The 23,383-nt window shown below is 39.6% G+C and overlaps 1 protein-coding gene across 3 annotated transcripts in view; it reads right to left on the reverse strand.

Annotated features, from left to right (window-relative positions):
• The window catches only part of Jakmip2 (janus kinase and microtubule interacting protein 2), a 161,761-nt gene that overhangs the window by 36,147 nt on the left and 102,231 nt on the right, over nucleotides 1–23,383 (reverse strand). For all 3 annotated transcript variants that reach the window (XM_029472122.1, XM_021150580.2, XM_029472123.1), the window contains exons 3-10: nucleotides 17,294–17,791; nucleotides 12,757–12,966; nucleotides 10,890–10,988; nucleotides 7,728–7,874; nucleotides 6,944–7,084; nucleotides 3,902–3,958; nucleotides 2,913–3,032; nucleotides 1,674–1,802 (exon numbers count right to left, since the gene is read on the reverse strand). In XM_029472122.1, the coding sequence (XP_029327982.1) occupies nucleotides 1,674–1,802; nucleotides 2,913–3,032; nucleotides 3,902–3,958; nucleotides 6,944–7,084; nucleotides 7,728–7,874; nucleotides 10,890–10,988; nucleotides 12,757–12,966; nucleotides 17,294–17,791 (1,401 nt within the window). The remainder of the gene's footprint in view (nucleotides 1–1,673; nucleotides 1,803–2,912; nucleotides 3,033–3,901; nucleotides 3,959–6,943; nucleotides 7,085–7,727; nucleotides 7,875–10,889; nucleotides 10,989–12,756; nucleotides 12,967–17,293; nucleotides 17,792–23,383) is intronic.

Consider the following 23,383-nt stretch of genomic DNA (forward strand, 5'->3'; position numbering starts at 1 on the left):
AGAGAAGAGAAGAGAAGAGAAGAGAGACAGAGAGAGACAGAGAGAGACAGAGAGAGACAGAGAGAGAGAGAGAGACAGAGAGAGACAGAGAGAGACAGAGAGAGACAGAGAGCATGCATGATTCTACTTTAAAACAAAGACTTGTAATACCTATCTACTTTCTAAACTACTAATAGTAGTTGTTGTGGCATCTCCTGGCACATTGTAATTCCTTCAAAAGGAAAAGTGGGGCAATGCCAGTATAGAGGCATGGTCCTTCTCTCTTGCCAAAAGTCATAAGGTAAGGTCTTTTGGTGGTTCTGGCTACAGTTAGAGGGCTGGGTTCAAGTCCTAATATTTTAGAACTCTGGGTGGATAATTTAACCTCATTGTATGTATTTAACTTCTATGATATCATTTCTTCTTCTGTAACAAGGAGAAAAATCATAGCCATAGAACTTTTTAGCACTCTCGGTGCCAAATGTGGAACACAGCAAGGAGCGACTGACTGACTGAATACATAAATAAATATATTTCCTTCCTTCCTTCCTTCCTTCCTTCCTTCCTTCCTTCCTTCCTTCCTTCCTTCCTTCCTTGCTTCTTCTATTTTTGTCCATCCTTTGTCCTTCTGTCAGTGAAAGCAACAGTTATGACATTCTAGAAAGAACATGAATTTGTAACATAGGGAAAGTTGATTAATCTCTGACTCCAATCCTTTTATAAAACATCTGCTTTAGAGATCTAACACAAGGACTTGTTGAGATATTGTCTGTGAAATGATTAGTGAGTTGTGTACGCAATGTTTTGCACTTGTTAATTCAGAAAAGAAAGTTCCTAATCATTACGTTTGAAAAATAAAGTAAGTTTTCAATAGCATTTTTTCATTTATTTATTCAAAAAATTATTTTGAATAAATTTTCAGAATAAAATTATTTTTAAGCAAGGAACTTAGAAAAATGGATCATTAAAATCCAATATGGGTTAACTTAGAAAATGTAAGTTTTCTTTTTTCTATTTTATTTTATTTTTTTAATTAGGTATTTATTTCATTTATATTTACAATGCTATCCCAAAAGTCCCCCACACCCTCCCCCACCCACTACTCCACCCACTCACTCCCACTTCTTGGCCCTGGCATTCCCCTGTACTGAGGCATATAAAGTTTGCACAACCAATGGGTCTCTCTTTCCACTGATGGCTGACTCGGCCATCTTCTGATACATATGCAGCTAAAGACACGAGCTCCAGGGGGTACTGGTTAGTTCATATTGTTGTTCTACCTATAGGGTTGCAGATCCCCCCAGCTCCTTGGGTACTTTCTCTAGCTTCTCCATTGGGGGCCATTGTGATCCATCCAATATCTGGGTCCTTTCAGCAAAATCTTTCTAGTGTATGCAATGGTGTCAGCGTTTGGAGGCTGATTATGGGATGGATCCCGGGGTTAGTTTTCAAATAGTAAAAATAAGAACTACATGCTCAACTATCTTGAAAAGGAGAAAAATAAAAGCATTGATCTATACTGATCCTTATGTATTTATATCTAAAGATTGTTAAATTAAACAAAAAATAATTCAAAAGCCACAGAGGACAAAGAAGCACAAAGAAATATGGGCCACTGATATTTTAAGGGCCGAAGTGCTTTTGCAATGTAACCTCTGCACGTTAATCCCAGACCTCTTCAGGCCCACACTTACCTTGGCTTCTCTTTCAGCATCGATGATGCCGCCAGTCTGTTCCTGCAAGAGGGCATATGCTCTTTGGAGGGCTTGGTATTCTTTTGTTAGTTGTCTAAATCGTAGCTCAGATTCTTCAGCAGCTAGACTCTTAGGGTTTGAAATGCAAAAATTCCAAAATTAATTATGTTATGTCTGCATCCTGTGTTTGTAAAGAAGTTATGATTTATTTGATTCTCTTTGTAACTCTGAATTATCAGTAAGACTATAAATTCAGAATAGGTTCAATATGTATTTTGGAAAAATATCCAGGACATTATTTTAATGAAAAAAATTTATTTTTTTACATTAGTAATTACTTTCCATTTGTCCTTGAATAATACCAAATTTTAGATCCAAATAAGAAGACACAAAGTTTGGATGTAAATTTGAGGCAAGGATACTTTAACCTGCACTCTCATTTCTTTCTATGCATTTAGATAAACAAATAAATCCTTAGTTGATTATAAATCCTAAAGCCTCTCTCAAGTTTAGAACTTAGATTTGGGGCATAATTTAATCATCACCAGAGAATTTGATCAAAAACGTAGCATGAGGGGGTGGGGATGAAGTGCTTGTCTAGCATGTATAATGCCCATTTTGCACCATTACATACATACAGACAGACAGACAGATAGACAGACATATAGACAGACAGCTATAGATATAGACATAGACATAAATATATAGATATAGGAGTTGAGGTCTCCTGTAATCTCAGAACTTGGGAGGTAAAGGCAGGAGGATCCGAAGTCATGGTCACCCTCAGCTACTAAAGAAGCCCAGGGACCACTAGCATTCCATGGAACCCTGCCTATAAAAACCTGCGAGTGTGGACTGAGAAGACTCATGCCCCTAACCCTGACTTAGTAGTTGCATTCAGTGCAACTGAACTCATGGGATCATTCTGATGGATTCTACTTAACCCTGCTTCAGCCTGAATCCAGAAACCTCCTAGGCTGACTCTCTCTTCCAGGCAGATAAACCTTTTTGGAAAGTCACTTTTCTGTTGCGTAATTCAATTATAGTGTCAAACCGAAGGTTTCAAAAGTCCCTAGGGAGATTATATGACATAGATGATGCTTACTTTCAAGATTATCAAAGTGGAGAATGATCTCAAGGTTGGCCAGTGTTAAAGGATCACTTTGTGATTTTCCTTTCCCCTTAGAGGGAAGATTTGGTGACAATATCATGCAGGACCAGAGAAAAGGCAAAACTTACTTCATCCAAGTCATCATCAGGGGTAGCAGGTGTCCGGTCTGTTCTAAAGGAGGTCATGGATGATGTTTCTGAATCCATGGAGTCCTCGTCATAGCCAATGAATGGATCTAAAACAGGCCTCTAAGTAGAGAGAAAGTTTATACTTACTAACATGACTAAAATTCATGAAAGACGCTGCATTGAAAATCCATTCCCTAGGGCAGTTATAGATGAACACTGAGATCACGGCTGCTTTAAGGCTTCTTTGGTGAAATACAAACTCTAGGCAGGAACACAATACCAATTCATCCCTTTCCCGTGCTGTTGCACTTCTGATTTATTCAAGGGAAATGTATGGATATTTGGCTGTCTTCCTAAAGCCACCATAAAGTGTTCACTTAACATTCTATGTCATGATTACTTAACGCAGCTTACTCTTTTCAGGGTTTAAAATCTTCCATAGGGGCTTTGAATGTGGAGGCATTCATGCTAAGGAGGCCATAGAGTCTTAACCCTGGCCATGTAATCCCACATCCAAACCAAACCAAAAGCAAGCACAGAAATCAAAAACAATGAAGCATTTGTGTATTAGAGCCTAGAAACATAATGATGGACTGAGGATGTCATTATCAATATTTGCCTAGAGATAATAGTTAATTAATTACAGGACAGATATCAGAAGCTAATATGATTCAATGTTAGATATTGATCATGTATATGGTTTAGTTACTCTCAGCATGTAACACAGCAACTTGTCAGAAAAACCTTTAAACACTAAGAACATTAAGGCCAATATCTTCTGATTAGAGGAAATCAGAGTCTTTCAGGTTAGGACACAAGAACACAGCATTTCTAGTCCAAAAAATGACTAGAGATTTTTTTCAAACAGGTAGTGCTTATGGTACACTGTGGTTCAAGAGTGTGATGTATCGCATCTTTGCAGAAAGGTTTCTTGGCATGCCTCTCTTTCCTGGCTCTTTGTGGCATTCTGATAACAGTTCCCTTGTTACCTTGATTGGTTTCGAGCTTCTCCTGTGCTTTCTCCTACGGATGAGTTTTTCTCGATCCTAGAAAACAGATAAGGTCTTTTAAGAATGGAAGTTGTTACTCCTTCCATGGGTGTTTTGTTCCCAACTCTAAGAAGGGGCAAAGTGTCCACACTTTGGTCTTTGTTCTTGAGTTTCATGTGTTTCGCAAATTGTACCTTATACCTTGGGTATTCTAAGTTTCTGGGCTAATATCCACTTATCAGTGAGTACATATTGTGTGAGTTCCTTTGTGATTGGGTTACCTCACTCAGGATGATGCCCTCCAGGTCCATCCAATTGCCTAGGAATTTCATAAATTCATTCTTTTTAATAGCTGAGTATTACTCCATTGTATAAATGTACCACATTTTCTGTATCCATTCCTCTGTTGAGGGGCATCTGGGTTCTTTCCAGCTTCTGGCTATTATAAATAAGGCTGCTATGAACATAGTGGAGCATGTGTCCTTCTTACCGGTTGGAACATCTTCTGGATATATGCCCAGGAGAGGTATTGTGGGATATTGGGAACAAAATACCCATGGAAGGAGTTACAGAGACAAAGTTTGGAGCTGTGACGAAAGGATGGACCATCTAGAGACTGCCATATCCGGGGATCCATCCCATAATCAGCTTCCAAACGCTGACACCATTGCATACACTAGCAAGATTTTGCTGAAAGGACCTTGATATAGCTGTCTCTTGTGTGACTACGCCGGGGCCTAGCAAACACAGAAGTGGATGCTCACAGTCAGATATTGGATGGATCACAGGGCCCCCAAGGGAGGAGCTAGAGAAAGTATCCAAGGAGTTGGGTGGATCTGCAACCCTATAGGTGGAACAATAATATGAACTAACCAGTACCCCCCGGAGTTCGTGTCTCTAGCTACATATGTATCAGAAGATGGCCTAGTCGGCCATCAGTGGAAAGAGAAGCCCATTGGTTGTGCAAACTTTATATGCCTCAGTACAGGGGAAGGCCAGGGCCAAAAAGTGGGAGTGAATGGGTGGGGTAGTGGGTGGGGGAGGGTGTGGGGGACTTTTGGGATAGCATTGGAAATGTAAATGAAATAAATACCTAATTAAAAAAAAAAGAATGGAAGTTGTTGAATGTCCCCCAACAGTTCTGTTGTCACTTTCTTCTGCCCACAGTGGCCAGAAGAGGGCAATGGATCCAAGTGAGCCTCTGTTGGGGGTTTCAAGAAACTGAGCTCAAGGGCTGAGCCACCTCTACAGCACCTTCTTTTTGTTTTTTAAAGAGATTGTTGTTCTCCCTTGAAGGATCACATATTTTTATCTGACGTATTATTTTATTTTACAAAATGTGGTAACTTTTTGATATGCTGTGCCAATATTTTCAGACTGTATATATTATATTTTTCCTGCCGTCTAATCAGAAAGTACACTTTGTTCCTTCATTTTAAACCTGAAGAAAATAATGTTGAAAACAGAATCCCACAAAGAGTAATTATTGTGCTTTCCAGTGCCCAAAAATTAATTTGTATCTGTGTTGAGAAAATATTATCCTCACCAAAAATATACATTTATTTATTTATTTATTTATTTATTTATTTATTTATTTATTTATTTATTTATTTATTTTTTACTTTTTGACATTTCTTAGCATAGACAGGTGTCTCTTGACTATTTTTGGAAACTTGTTTCGAGGCTGCTCCTTGTAAGGATGAGATGATGAGTCAGGAGGCAAGAGTGTCTATTTGCTGGGAGTCGCCTAGTTTTGTTTCTGTTTCGTTTGGGCAGAAATGGCTGTGGTTTTCTGAGAAACTTGGTGATGAATACCTACCAGCAACAATAAGCTTGGTGACTCAGATGCTGTGTGCACAGACACTGGGACAGTTTGCAATTTAATCGCTACATATTCCATGCATTTATTGCAGATTTCAACTACATGGAACTCTCCAATCAATGGGAAACTCATACAGCTTAATTTGAAGCTGTTCAAAGTTAGGTATATTCCCAGACCCCAGAGTAAGAGAGATTTAGGAGATAACAAGGTGGGAGCAAGTGACCCAGGCTTCACATCTGAATATGACTCAAAACATTGGCACTTGCACTTTATCTTTTGCCTTTATATATACCAAAAATTTTGATCATGCCTACTCAATATAGCTGAAATTTTTTAAATTTACACATTGTACCCTTAGGTTACTTTCTTAATCTTAATTATAGCATACATGAGCACATGACATTTTTTAAAAAGACGAGTAGTAATTAATTAAAAACAGAAGTACAATCTTTTGCTCCCAGTGGCAGCGAATCTTCTCATTTACCTACTCTGGAGACTGTTGTCTAAGAGCCCTCCTGCTCCCATGATTAGTTCAAGCCTACAGGCTTTGGCTTATTCTTGAAAGAAGAGGAATCAAAGATGCTGCGCTCAGAATAAAGACTGCAAAGGGAAGAAGACAGCCTGAAGGTTCAGGCGGTTTCTCTTCCTCACGCTGCTAATGGGAGCTAACGGGAACCACAACCAGATTCAAATGGTGTAGCAGAAATCACATAGTCAGCAGATACTGAAGTATCTATCAATAATAAAGTGTTGGCAGGTATTCCCGCTTTGCTACATGACTATGATGATGCTCTTTACCCACAAAACTGTGAACAGATTGTATCTATGTGCAGTGCACTAATTAGGTCTCAGAAACATTGTATATATGTTTCTGATTTTGTAGGCAAAAAAAAAGATTTTCTGAATTACGGAGCTTCAGAAACCCGATCCCAGTAAACAATTGCCTTCCTCCTCTGTATACTTCCATAAACATGCATCTGAAAATTCCTTTAGGACAGTTTATACTTATGCTTTCAAACTATTTGGCAAATGTTTATAATTGGAATATCGGTCAGCTTAATGTAAAACATTTTGAGATAGAACTCCTTGTACATAATTACATACTGACCATCTGAAGACGCATTTGAAATTAATCCAGAATTATTAAGTGCTTCCTTATGTGTTGGCTGTTGGCTACCCATCCTTGAGAACAGCTAGGAGTTTCCAGATGGTTCACCTACCCTTGTGAGCTCATCAATGATGTTTTGCTGCTCAATGACCTGCAGTTTTAGAAACTCTGTCTCTTGTTCTTCATTAGCTTGGTCAAGGTCATTCAGAGACTTCAGTTTCTTCAACGGTGGGTGAGATGTTATTTTTTCTCTCTAAATTAGAGAAGAAAAAAAATTACAAGTAGAAACTTTAAAAATCCCCAAATGTAGTCATTTGATATATTTGTAGAAATTGGGGTCCAGTTAATTTGAATATTTTCCCAGGAGAGGACACACTTTTACATACATGAACTAAAACAGCCAAGTACATTTTACCTGCTGTGATACATTCAAGTCCTTGGCAATATTCTGGAGATTTCTAAACCTACCTTGGAAGCCCTTTCAGGAATGTACCATCATATCAGTCATTCACACATAATACAAGCTATGATATTGATTTCCCAACTGTTAAACAAATTAGAAAGCAGGCATGACCTTGCTTGCTTCTCATTTCTGTGGCTTGGGGGTCACACCGAGGCTTTGCTTCTCAGCTTCCAAGTGTCTGAAGAGTAAGTGCATTCCTGGAAAAGCTCCTTCCAGTCTGCAAGGTTAGAAACCTCATAAAATGCAGAGACAGGACTTTCTGTCACTTTCTTCTTAACATTTCCTTGCTTACTCAAGGGAAAATCCAAGCGGTATATATATATATATATATATATATATATATTACCCAAACAACCTCAGGAAAAAAATCAGTAGGTCAGGAGCAACCCAGAAAAGGAAGCAGTAGGTAGGTTTAGCAGAGTGTGCTACTCACCATCTCTGAATTTTCCTTGGTTACGGCTTTTAGTTTCTCTTCCATGCGCTGCAAAGACACCATCAGTTCATCGTTTCTCTTGGCTAGGCACTTGTTCCTTTCCAGGAGAGGTTTGCATTGTTTTTCGGTTTCCCGCACGCGTTTTAACTGGGCATAAAGAAATTAAAATTTGTTTCTCGTATCTTGAGGGAAATAGGGTGAGAGAGGTCAGGTGTGAACAAGGAAAACAGCCCAGCAGTCACCCTGTGTGTCTCAGGACAGACTATTAGATTCTTCTCCATTAATGGGTCAGTCTTTTCTAGTTTTGTCTCATAAATGTTATTTTTGCCTGTCTGTATGCCTCTCTCTCTCTCTCCCTCCCTCCTTTCTTTTTAATGGGATTGTAGAGCTGGTAGACTCTGAACTTATTATGTAGACCTAATGAGGATGGAACAAACAGGATTCCTCTTGTTTGTGTTTTCCCAGTGCTTTGATTAGAGTCCATGAGCCAGAATGCTTGGCACTCATCATAGTCCTCACAATTCTGGCTTATCTGTTACCTTAACAGAGGCGCCACAGATGCTGGTGGTTGGAGTGGCCAGAAGCTAAGTGGCTCCCTTTTACTTTCCCTACCTCACTCCCCCACACATAACCAAACTGACTTCCTGGTCCAGGAAAGACCTCTCATTGGTTCAGGAACCTACAGAAGCCCATTTAAACCACATGGTCACCACAACCTGGTTCCAAGCCTTATTCTCCCCAACTGCATTAAATGGTCTTGCTGAAATCTCACTCTCAGTAAGTAAGACAGGATATACTTTTCTGTTGTTGTTGTCATGGGGACCATTTTTATATTCCATAGGATGTTTAGCAGTATCTATGCCCTCTGTCTGCTACTTACTGGCAATAATAATACTTACTGTCAGCTGAGATGACTACACATTGCCCAAACTGCCTTTAGTTTAGAAGCACTAGACTAAATGCATGAATGCTGTCCTTTAATTCTTTCATTTTTCACAACTCTTCTGTTTGGTTGATATACTACAGGCCAATCTATACAGATAGCTTGAATTTCCATGTTGAATTTCTAATGATTAGCTTATTCTTTTCTTATCACAAGGAAAAAGGATATTGGAGGATCTCAAAAATAGTGAGTCCTTTTACGGAAATCTATGATTTGGGGATATACTGAGGAAGGAGAAAGTTACCTATGCTTAAACAAAAACCAAAAGCAAACCCCATTAGTGGCTCTTGGCATTTCCCTAGTCCCATCCTAATCAGAATTTAAAAACTTTAGTTTTATAATGAAAACAAAACATTGGCTTTATTTTTCAAAAATAATCAGGTGCAACTCATAGTTTTTGAGCTTTGGTATCTTAATCATTAATATTAAATTTTGAGTACATACAAAGACAGATTGTTCACTGGGTTTATTATTCCACCCTGGGCGTCCTATGGAGATTAATGCCCAGTGTTTTAAATATTCAAGTCTACCAGGTGCATACTATTCATAGAAAATTCAAATGAGCATGAGGAGAAGGAACTGTCCCATTTTAGCACAGCATGCAGTCATGACAGTTCTGAAGCATCCTACAAGATGCTTCTTCAGAAAGACAGGCCTTAGTTCTTAACGGAGACTGAAATTATGCCTCTATGACCAACCATGCATATATGTATGCATATATTAATGGACAGAGATTCATGTGAACACTAAAACATCCAGCTATAGTTTAACTAATAACAGGTAGACCTCAGGTCAAGGAGAGAATGTATTTTATAATATGAAAGAGTTGGTATGCCAAAACCATTAGCAAATATTAATTTACACCTATCAAATAACATAACTTCAAATATCTATAATGAAAAATGAGCAGAGCTAAGAAGAGACATAGAAAAGTTTTCTGAGAGAATAAGTAGACAAAAATATTAGAGGTGTATAGAAAGTTTAAAACAAGACAGCGAATTTGAATAAAGCTATAACTAGAGATTGTGGAGCACATCTTTCTTTCCTGAGGAGATGTGATATTTCTAAAAGCCACTGTCCTGGTTAGTTTTTTATCACCTTGACACAAGCTAGGGTCACCTGAGAGAAGGAACTTCAGTTGAGAAAATGTGTCTTGGATATTGGCCTGTAGGCAAGGCTGTGAAGTACCTTCTTGATTAACAATTTATGTGAAAGGGCCCAGCCAACTGTGAGTAGTACTATCTCCCAGTGAATGGTCCTGGGGTCTATCAAAAAGCAAACTGAGCAAGCTAGGGTCAGCAGGCCAGTCGGTGCCTCACTTCCTGCCCTGATTTCCCTTCAGGTGGACTGTGATCAAAGCATGTTAGCCAAATAAATCCCTTTCCTCCTCAAATTTCTTTTGGTCACTTGTTTAATCATAACAGTAGAAGGCAAATGAAGACAGTAAGCCTATGCTCTGGCTGTAAAGAAAATCTTAATGTTGCAAAATGTGGTGACCGTTAAGAAGTACCTAGTGATAGAAGTTTAAAAAAAAAAAAAAAACTAACAAGCAAACAAACAAAAACAAAACCAAAAGAACTTCAGAGGTTTGCAAATTGAACCAGTTACACAGTTTCTAGAAGAAATTTCATGATACTGTTTTAAAAAGTAGAAAGAGAGAGCAATGCCTTACAATACTCACAGCTTGTGAGAAGTAATAATAACTCAGCTCTAGGGAGAAACAGTGGCCCCAGATAAAAGAAAGGATCAAATCACATTCACATAAACAATTCCATTAACATATAAGCTGTAGGCTAGTATGCCAAAATGCCTATTCTTAAAATGCTGTAATGATAATAAGAAAGAAAAGCAGGGTGCTGGAGAGATGGCTCAGTGGTTAAGAGCGCTGTTTGCTCTTCCAGAGGTCCTGAGTTCAATTTCCAGCACCCACATGGTGGCTCACAACCATCTGGAATGGGATCCGATGCCCTCTTCTGGTGTGTCTGAAGACAGTGACAGTGTATTCTCATACATAAAATAAATAAACAAATATTAGGAGAGAAAAGCACTTACACATCTAGAGGGAGTTATGTGGGGCAGCCACTTTGTGGGGATTTATCATACTATACTTTTGTTACCTGCTTGCTTTTCTCTCATGATGAACTGCAGATCACAAGGTATACTTTTAGAGCACACCATGTAACAAGACACCCAATGCAAACAGTTTGTGTAAAACTCACCAACTCATTCCGCTCATCTCCAAGCAAGGTGTTCCTGTCTTCTAACTTTCGTATAGTGGCGTTCAATTCGGCTATTCTCTTTTGATTTCTTCGCAGGTCCTACACATGAGAATTGAAATGAGTATCTCTGGACTACCATCAGGAAAAGTAATAGGCGCCTTTCTTCCAAGTTGGCCCATGAAGATGAATGGTCTTTTACTAAGAGAAGACTAGCTAGCTCTTTCTAACTCTCAGCATTTACTCCTGAGTGAAGACCTCTCTTGGTTAAAACCACAAATGAATTCCAAGGGCAAACCGACAGACCCTGGAGCCCAGCCTTGGGGCACAGAGGGAGTGACAGAAGGTTGAAGCAGGTTATCAGAACTGGTTGTGAAATTCAGGAAATACCCTCATGTCGCAAATGTCCATTGGTTCCTGGGACACAGACACCTGTCTGCTATTATACTTAGCCACAGAGGGGACAGATTAGGAGCAGACATGTGGCTTTGTGAATTTCTCTATATTTATGGGGTAAAAGGTCACTGTGAGAAAGCATATTACTTTTATATGAAAAAGCAAGGTATGCACAATAAACTCGAATAACATCTTTTTTACCGTATGACCAATTGCTATGAACCACCTTACACATAGCAACTGCTGCTGAATTCTGTACTATAGGCCTACCCTGACTACATGCTTGGGGATCTACTATTGTTTTTCATTTTGATAGTGGCTACCTGTTGTGATGGTGGAGCAGTTTCACACCCCTGGAGTCATCATAGCCTGGAGGGTTCAACACAATCGAACCAACTGCAGAACTGATGGTGTTTCTACGTCAGCCCAGGTCTTGTAGTGGATAGTTGTAATCAGAGCCAAGAGGGCTAACTAGTACAATGTTCTACATTCTATAAATGGTGTCTTATAACAGGTAGACCATCAGGAAGAAACCACCATGGTTTCCATCTTATTTGGAAGGATACTGAACGGGGAAGTGGTTTGTATAAGGAAACTAAGCTAATGAATTTGAACCAAGGGGTCTAAATCCAAAGTCCATTTTGGGGGTGGGATAATCATGATATATCCCATATAAGTATTAGCAAAAGAACTAAACTGACTATGTGCTACATTCCAGATCAGCATATATTTACCACAGCCTATTAGGGTGTGTGTGTGTGTGTGTGTGTGTGTGTCCGTGTGTGTCCTCCTGTATATGTGCTTGAGGGTGGGAATGTGTGTTCCCCCTGAAAACCAATTCATAAATTACTTATTACTTTGTTCTATGTAATACTGTGGAACTCATTTTTGTTCCTAAATCATACAGTTTCTTTTTTTTTTGTAGCTAAATCATTTGATAAACCACTACATGCAAGTTTATATCTCTCAGTATACATCTGAAAATAATTTGTCATGTAAAATTATGACAATCTGGTGGAGTAAATGGCAAGTACATTAAACTAGAAACTTTTATTCCACGGCTATAGATGATTCAGTCTCTTTTACAGGCATGTATCTCAACCTCTGAAGATGATAACTCTCAATTTCTAATCCAGTTGTTCACTCATGGGAAAATTACCAATTTTGCCAACAGGGCGATATCTTCATTTAACTCGTAATTTTTATAATAGATTCAAGTTTGAATAGATATCACTAGGCTAGAAAAATTCCACGAAAGATTCAGACACCTGCAGCTCTGACGTGGTGGGATAATGAAGCACAGCCCACTTTGTTGCCTGTTCCCAAGATACACGCTGGATTTACAGTAGGGGGTTAGAATGGATTCCTTTGTACTTATAGATAGGAAAATAGCTTAAGTGAGAAGCAGAACTCAAGAGCTAAATAAAAGATGACTCCACTCCAGAGTTGTTAACCTCAACTCGCAGGGACTTACCGGGCTACTGCAGTGCTCAGAGCCATCTCCTGCCCTTCCTGGAATCTCTCTCTTCGGACTGCTCATGTTACACTCTGCCTCTTTGACAAGGAAGAGCTGCTCATCCAGAGCCTCCTTCTGAAGCTGAAGTTTCTGCACATAGCCCGTCTGAGTCTCCAGTTCTTTTTCCAGGGAAAAGATGATCCTGTCCTTGGCTTTGATTTCATCCATCTGCATTAAATGAGAGCCAGGACATTTCATTTGACCATGCTATGAACGAATCCTGTTTTCCCCATGGGAAGTCCACCTCTTTCTTGTGATGATACAGAAAAAAAAAATCCTCTGGAATCTGACATGCAGTGTACTGAACTCACAAATAATATGGAGTAGCATTGACTAATAGAAGGGGGTCCATCCCATCATCAGCCACCAAATGCAGACACTATTGCATACACCAGCAAGATTTTGTTGAAAGGACCCTGATAGAGCTGTCTCCTGTGAGGCTTTGCCAATGCCTGGCAAATACAGAAGTGGATGCTCACAGTCATCTATTGGATGGAACACAGGGCACCCAATGTAGGAGCTAGAGAAAGTACCCAAGAGCTGAAGGGGTCTGCAACCTTATAGGTGGAACAACAATATGAACTAACCAGTACTCCCCAGAGCTGTGTCTCTAGCTGCATATGTAGCAGAAGATGGCCTAGTCAGTCATTGTTGGGAAGAGAGGACCCTTGGTCTAGCAAACTTTATATACCCCAGTACAGGGGAAAGCGAGGGCCAAGAAGTGGGAGTGAGTGGGTAGGGGAGCAGGGCGGGGGGAGGAGGAGGGTATAAGGGACTTTTGGGATAGCATTTGAAATTTAAGTGAAGAAAATATCTAATAAAAAAAACCCCAAATGAGAATGTGGAGAAATTGGAGTCCTTATGCACCATTGAAGGGGGTGGAGGTATGAAATGGTGCAGCCGCTTACAAACATGTCTCCATGGTTGAATTCTGCTCAATAAAACTGTATAGTAGGAAAAGAAGAAGAAGAAGAAGAAGAAGAAGAAGAAGAAGAAGAAGAAGAAGAAGAAGAAGAAGAAGAAGAAGAAGAAGAAGAAGAAGGTATACCCTGAATGGGTGTTGTCCTTACATATAGTGTTTGAAATGATCTGGGTTGGTTAGCAAAGAATACATTTAAAAATGGATTATTAGCTACAAGAAAGATAGATTCAAGATATCCTACTATGATGATTCTCAGGACAAACAAATTACTACTGTCACTTTCAGGGAACCAGCATTCGATCTTGATCCTAATATTGATTGATATTATCAGCCATTCATTTGCAACTGAAGAAAATAAGAGTCTTCCCGGTAGTGGTTTACTCATTTTCTAGGAAGTGTCAATTCTGACACTATCAGGAGGCGGTTCTGTTGTGTGATCTTTCCTTTCCCACCCACACCTCAAGACAGTCGGCCTTAGCAATCATTCTACCATTACTGCAAGAAAACCATCATTGGGACTAGACTAGGAAGGAGAAATGCCTGGTAATTATGGTCAAAATGTTTCCTCATATATCTGTGGAAAATAATTATTGATTCAGACACTCATGTATTCTAATCCTGTGTGTGGCATCACATATCTTAATTTTGTACTTAAGACACATATATCAGGTACCATATATCAGTGGATCAGAGTTCCAGTTAACTAGAACCGGTTTGCTGTGCCTAGATGTGGGACACCCAATAAATTAAACAGATGTTAACAGTTTTTGAAGAGATTATAGACACAGGGTGAACCCTTTGTGTCCCATTTCAATATATTCTATGTGAATACTTAAAGGGGAAACAAGAAAAGACGTTTGGCATAAATGTCATTCTTCTCTCTCTTTTCTCATATTTAGTGACTCACCTGCTTAGTGTGTTTCTTTGCTGTGCTCTTTTGATGGGGAGAGCAGTACAGCATCTGTTTGCACTGTCACTCTTTTTTTTTTTTTTTTTTTTTCACATCAGTGCCTGCTGCTGACTCTAGGCTACATGTGTCCAGTTTAGCTGGAAGCTGTACTTTCTTAAAGAAGTCTGAGTCCATGGTTAAGCTGAGCACACGTGGGAATTAACATATACAGACTTATCTGAAGATTAATACAGCACATGATCTGCGTGTTCCTGGCTACTTGTGATGTTTGCTGTATTATGGCAGATGCTAGATCAGCTCATTAACACCCCATGGAGTCATCCTTATCACCTCTAATATTATAAATGATCCTTTACAGTATAAGTCTGATCCTTGGCAGTATTTGCAGCCCCACAGTTAGGTTATACAAGGCATCTCACTTTCTATTTATGTCCTGTTCAGTAGGTTCCAGGACCACTCTGCACCAGACGAGACTCAGAACTTGAAAGGTTAAGCATTACATCATTGTCACCTGCTTTATGTGTGATGAAATCTTGATACTTTAGCTTCGTCGTCAGAGCCCAGAGCCCATCTGTCAGGCTCTGTAGTGTACTGGCTCTATCATTATCCACATACCCCTAGAATTTCCCTCTGTGGTCTCCAGTGGAATATGTAGCCACGTAGAAGGTCTCTATTATACAGTGGTTAAGAACACATAATTTGAGTCTCAGGATACTGCAAAATTAATCAGTGGTCTAGTTCATAGATAAAAAGAATTATAGGAGGCTGGAGAGATGGCTCAGTGGTTAAGAGCACTGACTGCTCTTCCAGAGGTCCTGAGTTCAATTCTCAGCAACCACATGGTGACTCACAACCTTCTGTAATGGGATCTGATGCTCTCTTCTGGTGTGACTGAGAAGAGTGAAAGTGTACTCACATACATAAAATAAGAATTGTAGATTTTTTTTGGTAACATTTTCTATAAAGATCGGATCTCATTTCTTTCCCCCCTGACCCTCCCCCCTCCCAGGTCCAAAAGTGCATAAGAGGATGATGGAAGGGATATGAAATTAAAATGACAAAGGGAGGACAGGAACACATGCATTAATAAAGCATTTCCCTGCATTGTTCTATTTGTACCCAATTTTTAAGCCACTACTTGGGTAGTTTAGATTTCATGTGGTTGCTTAGGAGAATCTCCTGTCTACTTCAGCAGTGTTCTTGGAAAGAAGTAATGGAGGCGGGGGGATTATGACTAATTTGTCAATTTCACACTGAAAGGCAAGCAAGAATATTTAATTCAAGGCTTTCTTGTAACTCACCTACCTGACTGTTCCATTGTTCACAGTCTTGAATCCTTCTTCATCAACCATGGTCATTTCAGAAACCAAGAGCAGTGCAGAAACCAGTATTTCTGCACTGAAGTTGGCCTTGATGGTCAAGCAGTACAGCACAATGAGTTGCTCAGAAAGGGTGTCAGGGACAGAATTTTACAGTCACATTGTACCACATTACCAAGAAAACAACACAGGCTTAACTTGCAAAATGTTCTGTGGGAACCACAGAGCATTTTAGCTTAAAGTCGAAATCCTAGAGACATAGAATTTCTAGGAAATCATTCAGGATTGGCAGACACAGGGGAAAGGATGGTTTTCCTCGAATAGTACTCTGCTTAGAGAAACATAGAACTAAACACATTTAAAACAGTGGTCCTCAACCTTCCTAATGCTGCAACCCTTGAATATAGATCCTCATGCTCTGGCGAGCATCAACCATAAAATTATTTTTGTTGCTATTCCACAACTGTAATGTTGCTACTCTTAGGAATTGTAATGTAAATAGTTTTGGAGGTAGAGGTTGCCAAAGGGGTTTCGACCCTCAGGTTGAGCATCACTGTTCTAAAGATTTAAGTTAATTGTCAACTTTTACATGTAGATGAATATAAATTTTCATCCTGAGATCATAAACAAGGTTAACCTAGGGTCCTACAGCTTTTAGACCATGCATTAATTTAATTTATTTATTTTAGCATCATGAGATTCTATGTAGTTTTGGCTTTGCATGCTAAGAGAAAAAAAACTCTGTGTGCGTTGAACTCAAGAAAATTATAAACAGCAAGAAGCTACTTCTGAATGGCATCCAAGTGAATACATTAAATAAATAAATGAATAAATAAATAAAATAAAAACAGAATAGATTATAATAAATAGTTCTTGCTTAATTGGAGGGAAAGAACCCATTTTCAAAATGACCAGGGATTTTATAGCTCCATGTTTTCGCTGATCACTCAAGATGTTTTCAACATTTTCAGACAAATTGTAGAAACATCCCTTTGTCCTGAAAAAATACCAATGAAATTTTACAACCAGGAAGCCCATAGCAACAAGCTAAGGTTAGGAGGGTTTGCAATTTCTGGTCTTTTCACGGACCACCCAAGAACACGGGTTGCTGCATGAATACCTGTGCGCCCACGTGAATGCAATTACTATGAAATATACTATGAAAATGAAAACTCTAAAATCTCTTACATTTTACAGCTCCAATTTCTATTAGACCACACCTACCGGTGTACCTTGCGCTTCCGACAGAGCAGCTGACCAAAGCGCAGGTGTTTGGTTTAAGGTAAATGACTAGGAAATACCCAACAGAGCTCTGGCGGAGTCCCCCGGTTTATTAGTACTAACCAGCCTCCGTATATCCCGTTCGGATTCCCACTTGATCTTCGAGATGGCTTCCTGGTGGGACTGATGCTCACTCCTAAGGTCCCCAGCCTTGATTTTATCCGCTTGGATCATATTGCTTAGAGCCTCATCCACCTGCTTCTTGGCAGTTTTCAAGTCTGTAATTTCCTGCAGGAGCTTCAGGCGCTCTGCATCGAACTGTTTCCGGGCCTCCTCCCGGGCCTCAATGGTGAGTGCTGTCCTTACTTTGTCACTGCTGCCATCCCGGAGAGCACACAGCGCGGACTTGAGTCTCTGGATCTCCCCATCCCGCACCTTCACTGTCCTTGACATTTCCTGCTCATGCTGCTTGATGAGATTCTCCCTCACGGCCTGCAGCTCCTTCATCTTCTCCTCATGGAGCTTGGCTTTAAGCTCTGTCACCAGGACCGTGTGTTTGCGCTGCTCCAACTCACGAATCCTCTTTGCTTCTTGAGTCTTCTCTCTTTCAAGCTTTGATACCTAGAGGCAGCGAGGTGAAAGGATGAAAAAGCATGAGCCTCAAAGAAAACGCTTACTCCCGGGCAAGATCTTGCAGCTTAGGCTGCTATGATCTCTTAATACCTTATTTATTAAAAAAGGGGGGGGGAGTACAAGCTACTCTGTGCTCAGAGGAAAAGAAAGCCAGGGCCTTAAAGTAGAGACTATGGTGTGTAAAGGGAGGAAACATCTAAGATGTTTATCTTAGCGGGTTCAGACGGACTTTTGATATTCTGAGGTCTTCTTAATCAGTATGTGGTCCACAGATTGGCAGCTCCAGAGACACCTGGAAGCTTGTTAGAATTGCAGAATCCTGGTTCCCCACCAAACCTATATATCAGAATGTGCTTTTAACAACTCCTCAGGCAACTGGTATACCCAGTAAAACTCTGTAGCTTTGTTGGGGGTGGATCTCCCATTGATAGAGAAATATCTACAATTAACAGCTGCACAATCCTGGCTTCATCCAAACTCATAAGTGTGGGCATCTCTGCATGGTTCCAAGTTTGATACATCAATAAGGTGCCCAAAATATGTACAATGCTCCTCTTTCTTATGTGAGAGGGTAATTGAGAAGGTAATAAATGAAGATAGTTATAATAGCCATGATTTTATTTTTCCTTTGTATAGCAATCACGTTCCATTCCTCAACTTGTTACACACACACACACACACACACACACACACACACACACATATCTATATCTATATCTATCTATCTATCTATCTATCTATCTATCTATCTATCTATCTATCTATCTATCTATATATATATCCACATACATGTGCACTAGTCAGCCAAACAGATAACATCCCTAAATCGGGTAGTCTGTTGGGTTCTCCTCTAATTATAGGGATTTAGGCATGTTGCTTCTACATGATGCAGGGGGTCTTTTTTTAGTCTCACTCTTATCACTCGACCTTGCTGCCCCCTAAGCCAAACACGCCAAGTAATTTCATAAGAATTTCTTCTCATCTTTCCACCTTTCCAGAATTCTGCTGAAAATAATCTTCTGAGCTTTGTTACATTTCCAATGACAGAATTCGTTCTTTCTGGTCTGTGCTACTTAAATGTGACCTAGTAAATCCCTGATTTAACAGAATGCTATGTAGCTAGCCACCTGGGTAGCATGAAAAGGTCCCTCTGTGATCCTGTCCTATTTTCTCCTCCACTCCGTTCATCCTATATCGCCTGTCTCAGCTTCTTTGTCTCGGTAGACAGGGACACACACACACACACACACACACACACACAGAGAGAGAGAGAGAGAGAGAGAGAGAGAGAGAGAGAATTTGAGAGGCCCTAGTAGCATTTTCTGACTGTGTGACAGAGTCTCTGCCATTTCTCCAGTTGGAAAATGTTAATAATAACACATATTTTTAATTTTTATTGAAAATAACCCCCACCCCTTAAAATATGCTCTGATTGTGGTTTTCCCTCTCCCATAATTTGACAGCTTTTCAACCTAAAAGTGTTAAACTGCTTTTTTAAAATCATTGTAATTAGAATAGAGTACGTGGGAGTTTACTTACCTCAGAAACTTACCTATCTTCAGCTATACCAGTATTTTCTAAGTGAAATAGTGTTTGGCGAACATGTTTTGAAAGCACAGGAGTGAATCTCACTGGCGTTATCTTACGAGGGTGCAGAACCCAAGAGGTCTTGGTGAAGCAGCAGTCATATGTGTTCCAATGACTGCCTTCTGATCTCTTCTTAGCTTGACGTCCAACATGGTGGATACTCACTACACTGAATACTTGCAGTTTTGCAAGCATGAGTTTAGTTCCGTGTGTAAAATACACTCTGGATTTTGTTGATTTATCGTAAGACAGAGTTTCTTGTTAGCCCTTTGTCATTTATTGAAATGATAATAGTTTGTGTGAGTTAAGTTAAACAAACTTTATCAGGGAAAGCAATTGATCCCTTCTACTTCTAAAAATTTGGCCACAAGACAATTAATTAAAGATCACCTATCTGACATTCATTTGTAGTTGACATTTCACTTCTTTTGGCCAGTGTTGCTCTAGAGTTCTCTGGGGTTCATTTGGAGAGAATGACTTTCTTCACACTGCTAATGATGCCCACTTGGTAAATCCCAGCCCTAGCACGACTGTTGTGGCTGTTCCAAAAACACAGAGACCCCTCCACACTGAGAATGGACTCCCCATACTTCGGCCTTGCCAGTCAGGCTCCTATGTAGGTTGAGCAGGACTTTGTTCCTCCTTCCCCTTCCCCACCTCTGCTCCAGACACAAGAGAATATGCTATTTTCTGCACATGGTTTATATTTGTACCTGTCTGCCTACAGTCTCTTTTCCCTGATGGCTCCTTGACTCTCTTTGGGATTCTCACATTCCTCTTGGCCCAGCTACTTAGCATCTTTTCCTGACATGTGACCCTGATTGCCTAGGATTAAGCTCATATCTACTGTTCTTTGTCTTCTTGGTGCACTTTGTTGGTCCTTAGTGCGTTTTTTCTTTATGTGACAGATTTTGTGAATGCTTCTCTCTCATCCCCACCTCCTTTTATCCTGTCCCTGATTAGAAACTCCTAAGAGACTACCATTGTATATCCACATATTGCAGACACAGCACAGTAAGGAGCAAGAAGGCACAAGCGCAATTACAAGCCATATGCTATTGTTTTCTGGCCAACCCTGTAAGCAGAGGCATAGATAACTATGCATTCACTCATACACCCTTGCAAGACACTGCAGCAAAACATAACATCTTTTACAGGTAAGGATGCTTTTCTGTTCTTGACAATGTTGATTACATTCTCATCTTTCTGGAGTAAACAGAAAATGTTAACTTTCTGATATGTGATGAGGAAACGATAGCTCATATATCTGTCTCTTTTTATTTGAATACAGATCTATTATAATACAACCTCACCTGTCTATTGCTTGGGGTTGTTTTCATATTACAGTGCTTGGGTACTTTCAGAGACTGTCTGACCCACAGACCCTAAGATATTTAGTATCTTCTACTTTGTAGGAAGGTTTCTTAATTCCTGTTCTGGATAATGCTTTTATTTTCAGAGGAACACCCCCTGCCCCCTAAATTTAGAAACTCAGTTTAGTTTCCATATAAGACATTAGGAATGTATCCTTAGCTCGAGTGATGGGAACTTGGTCCTTCTCTGTGTCAGCAGTAAATGTTTAAAGTAGTAACATTGGAAAGAGGATCATGAAAACATGACTCCTGGATCACAAGGTCCTAAGGGAAATGACATTTTATAGGACAGTGATGAACTATAATGAGAGTGGACGCCAGGTAAGGGATTTTGGATTTGATTTCTGTTCACCACCTAAGAAAGAGTTTCTCAGCCTTTCTGATGCTGCAACCCTTTAATTCAGTTCCTCATGTTGTGATGACACCAACCATAAAAATATTTTTTAAATTATAGTTACTTCATAACTATAATTCTGATGCTGTTATGAATCATAATGTAAATATCTGTGTTTTAGGTGACACCTGGGAAAGAGTAGTTCCACTCCAAAGAGGTCACAACCCATAGGTTACAAACCACTGATCTAAGAAAATGTGTTTGAAAAATGTCTGTAATGGTTATTTCTAGAATCATGTTAAAAACTCATGGGAAAATAACTTGAACTGTTATACACTATGGTATATAAGGCAATCTTGTATTAGATATGACAGGGGACGTTCCACCCTAAATGACTTGTGTCAAATTCTCAAGTACCTAATATAACATCTTCTTGTGATTCTGTCTTGACTGTGTTGTTTCTCTCAGATTATAAATAGTAATCTTTCATGTGTATCAGCAGAGAAAGAGAGAGATCAAAAGAACAAAAAGTTAGACTACAAAAAAATACAGCTGTGTGGAGACTATATTCCAACCCCAAAAGGAAGCTAACACAACCACGTTGATCATGGTGTCAATCACTGGAGAATTCACAAAACAAAGAAACGTTCACATTTGTTTCAGAATCCATGGAAAAGGCAGTCATTTGCAGGATCTCATTATGTGACTTGTTTTTCCTTAAACTTATCTTGAAAAGTGCTTCGCTTTGAGGGAGAGCTAAAACATGCAGTTTGGGAGACTCAAGAGACCATAACAAAGTGATTCTCAAATGTCCTGCACTATGACCCTTTAATACAGTTCCTTGTGTCATGGTGACCCACAACCATAAAATTATTTTTGTTGCTACTTCAAAACTGTAATTTTTCTACAGTTTTCAAATCATAATGAAAACATCTGATATCTCTGATGGTTGTAGGCAACCCTTATGAACAGGTCCTACCAGCTCCAAAAGTTTTCAACATACAGGTTGAGAACCACTGCAGTTGTGTGATGAAGTCTTTTTCCAAGCTTACATATAATTTAGGCATTGAGTTAGAAGATTTAAATATCCTAACATAAATCATGAGAAGAGGACACAAAAATGCTATTGCCAAATAGAAATGTAAACACTAACATGATAATATTTTGAAATGGAGAAAATTATTTAGCAAATGAAAATCACTTTTAACAGTATGAGTGTTTTGCAAAGATAACTTAAGCTCAGACATAGGCTTGCTGGGGTTTCCACATGTTTCAGTCTAAGTTGATGCCTTTGTAAATACTCCATTGTGCATATTAGTACATTTGGCCTGCAGGTCAGCCCTGTGGTGTCTGTCATATTTGTACCCAGTATTTCAGGGAAGAAAGGAAGAACCAATCTCTCTATAAGCACAAACAATTTCCACCAGTGTGGCCAAGAGCCAAGTCTGGCCTAGAGCCTAGGCCTGATGGCTCTCAAACTTTCAGTAAATGCCTTTACCTCTGTCAGCCTTTTTCCTACTGACATAGTAGGTTGATGATCTCATTCTCATCTGGTTATGGAGAAGATGACTCAATGTATCAAAAGCAAGTGACTAAGCAACAGTAGATACTATCATGTTCATTTTGAAAATATTGTTGCATATGGTAGTATATTATACAGTGTTATATCAAGCCACCACCAACAAAAATGCAAATTCACATAGTGTATGACTAATGTGGCTATACATTAAGAGTGTAGTAACTATTTCCAAACAGAAAGAAATGTCCAAAGCAAAATCTGGCTTGCCTTTGGGATGTGTTGAAATCTCTGGGGTTAGTGACATAGGGTTTTGACTTGGTAGACATTGAGAATACAGATGACCCTAAGGAGTAGGGAAGCCAGAGGAAAGACAAGAACAAGGAACACTGAACCAGGCTGTGAAATGAAATTTCAAATCCTTTCTGCCCTGAAATTCTATGGAAGGAAAAGATCACTGTGAAAAGTATTTCCTGTGATAAACTTTCCAGTGGGACACGAAGAAGAGACGCCATAACTGCTTTATGCAGGCCTCATGCTGTGTTTTCTGTCAGTAACTCTAGCCTGGCTCATGGAAATCCTGCCAAGATACACATGAGGGTGACTGGAGTTTTAATATACTCTTAGAAGCCAAGGATTAAAAATCGCGGCAGTGGTAGTAAAGGCAAGGCAAGGGCTGTGAGGTCATCAAGATGGGTCAAGCTATCAGAGGCTGAAGCTTGGATTAATCTGCTTTGCATATTCCTGGAGAGGAACTTCACAGTAAACCA

The sequence above is a fragment of the Mus caroli genome, chromosome 18, assembly GCF_900094665.2.
Source record: "Mus caroli chromosome 18, CAROLI_EIJ_v1.1, whole genome shotgun sequence".
In the NCBI taxonomy this organism is placed as follows: Eukaryota; Metazoa; Chordata; class Mammalia; order Rodentia; family Muridae; genus Mus; species Mus caroli.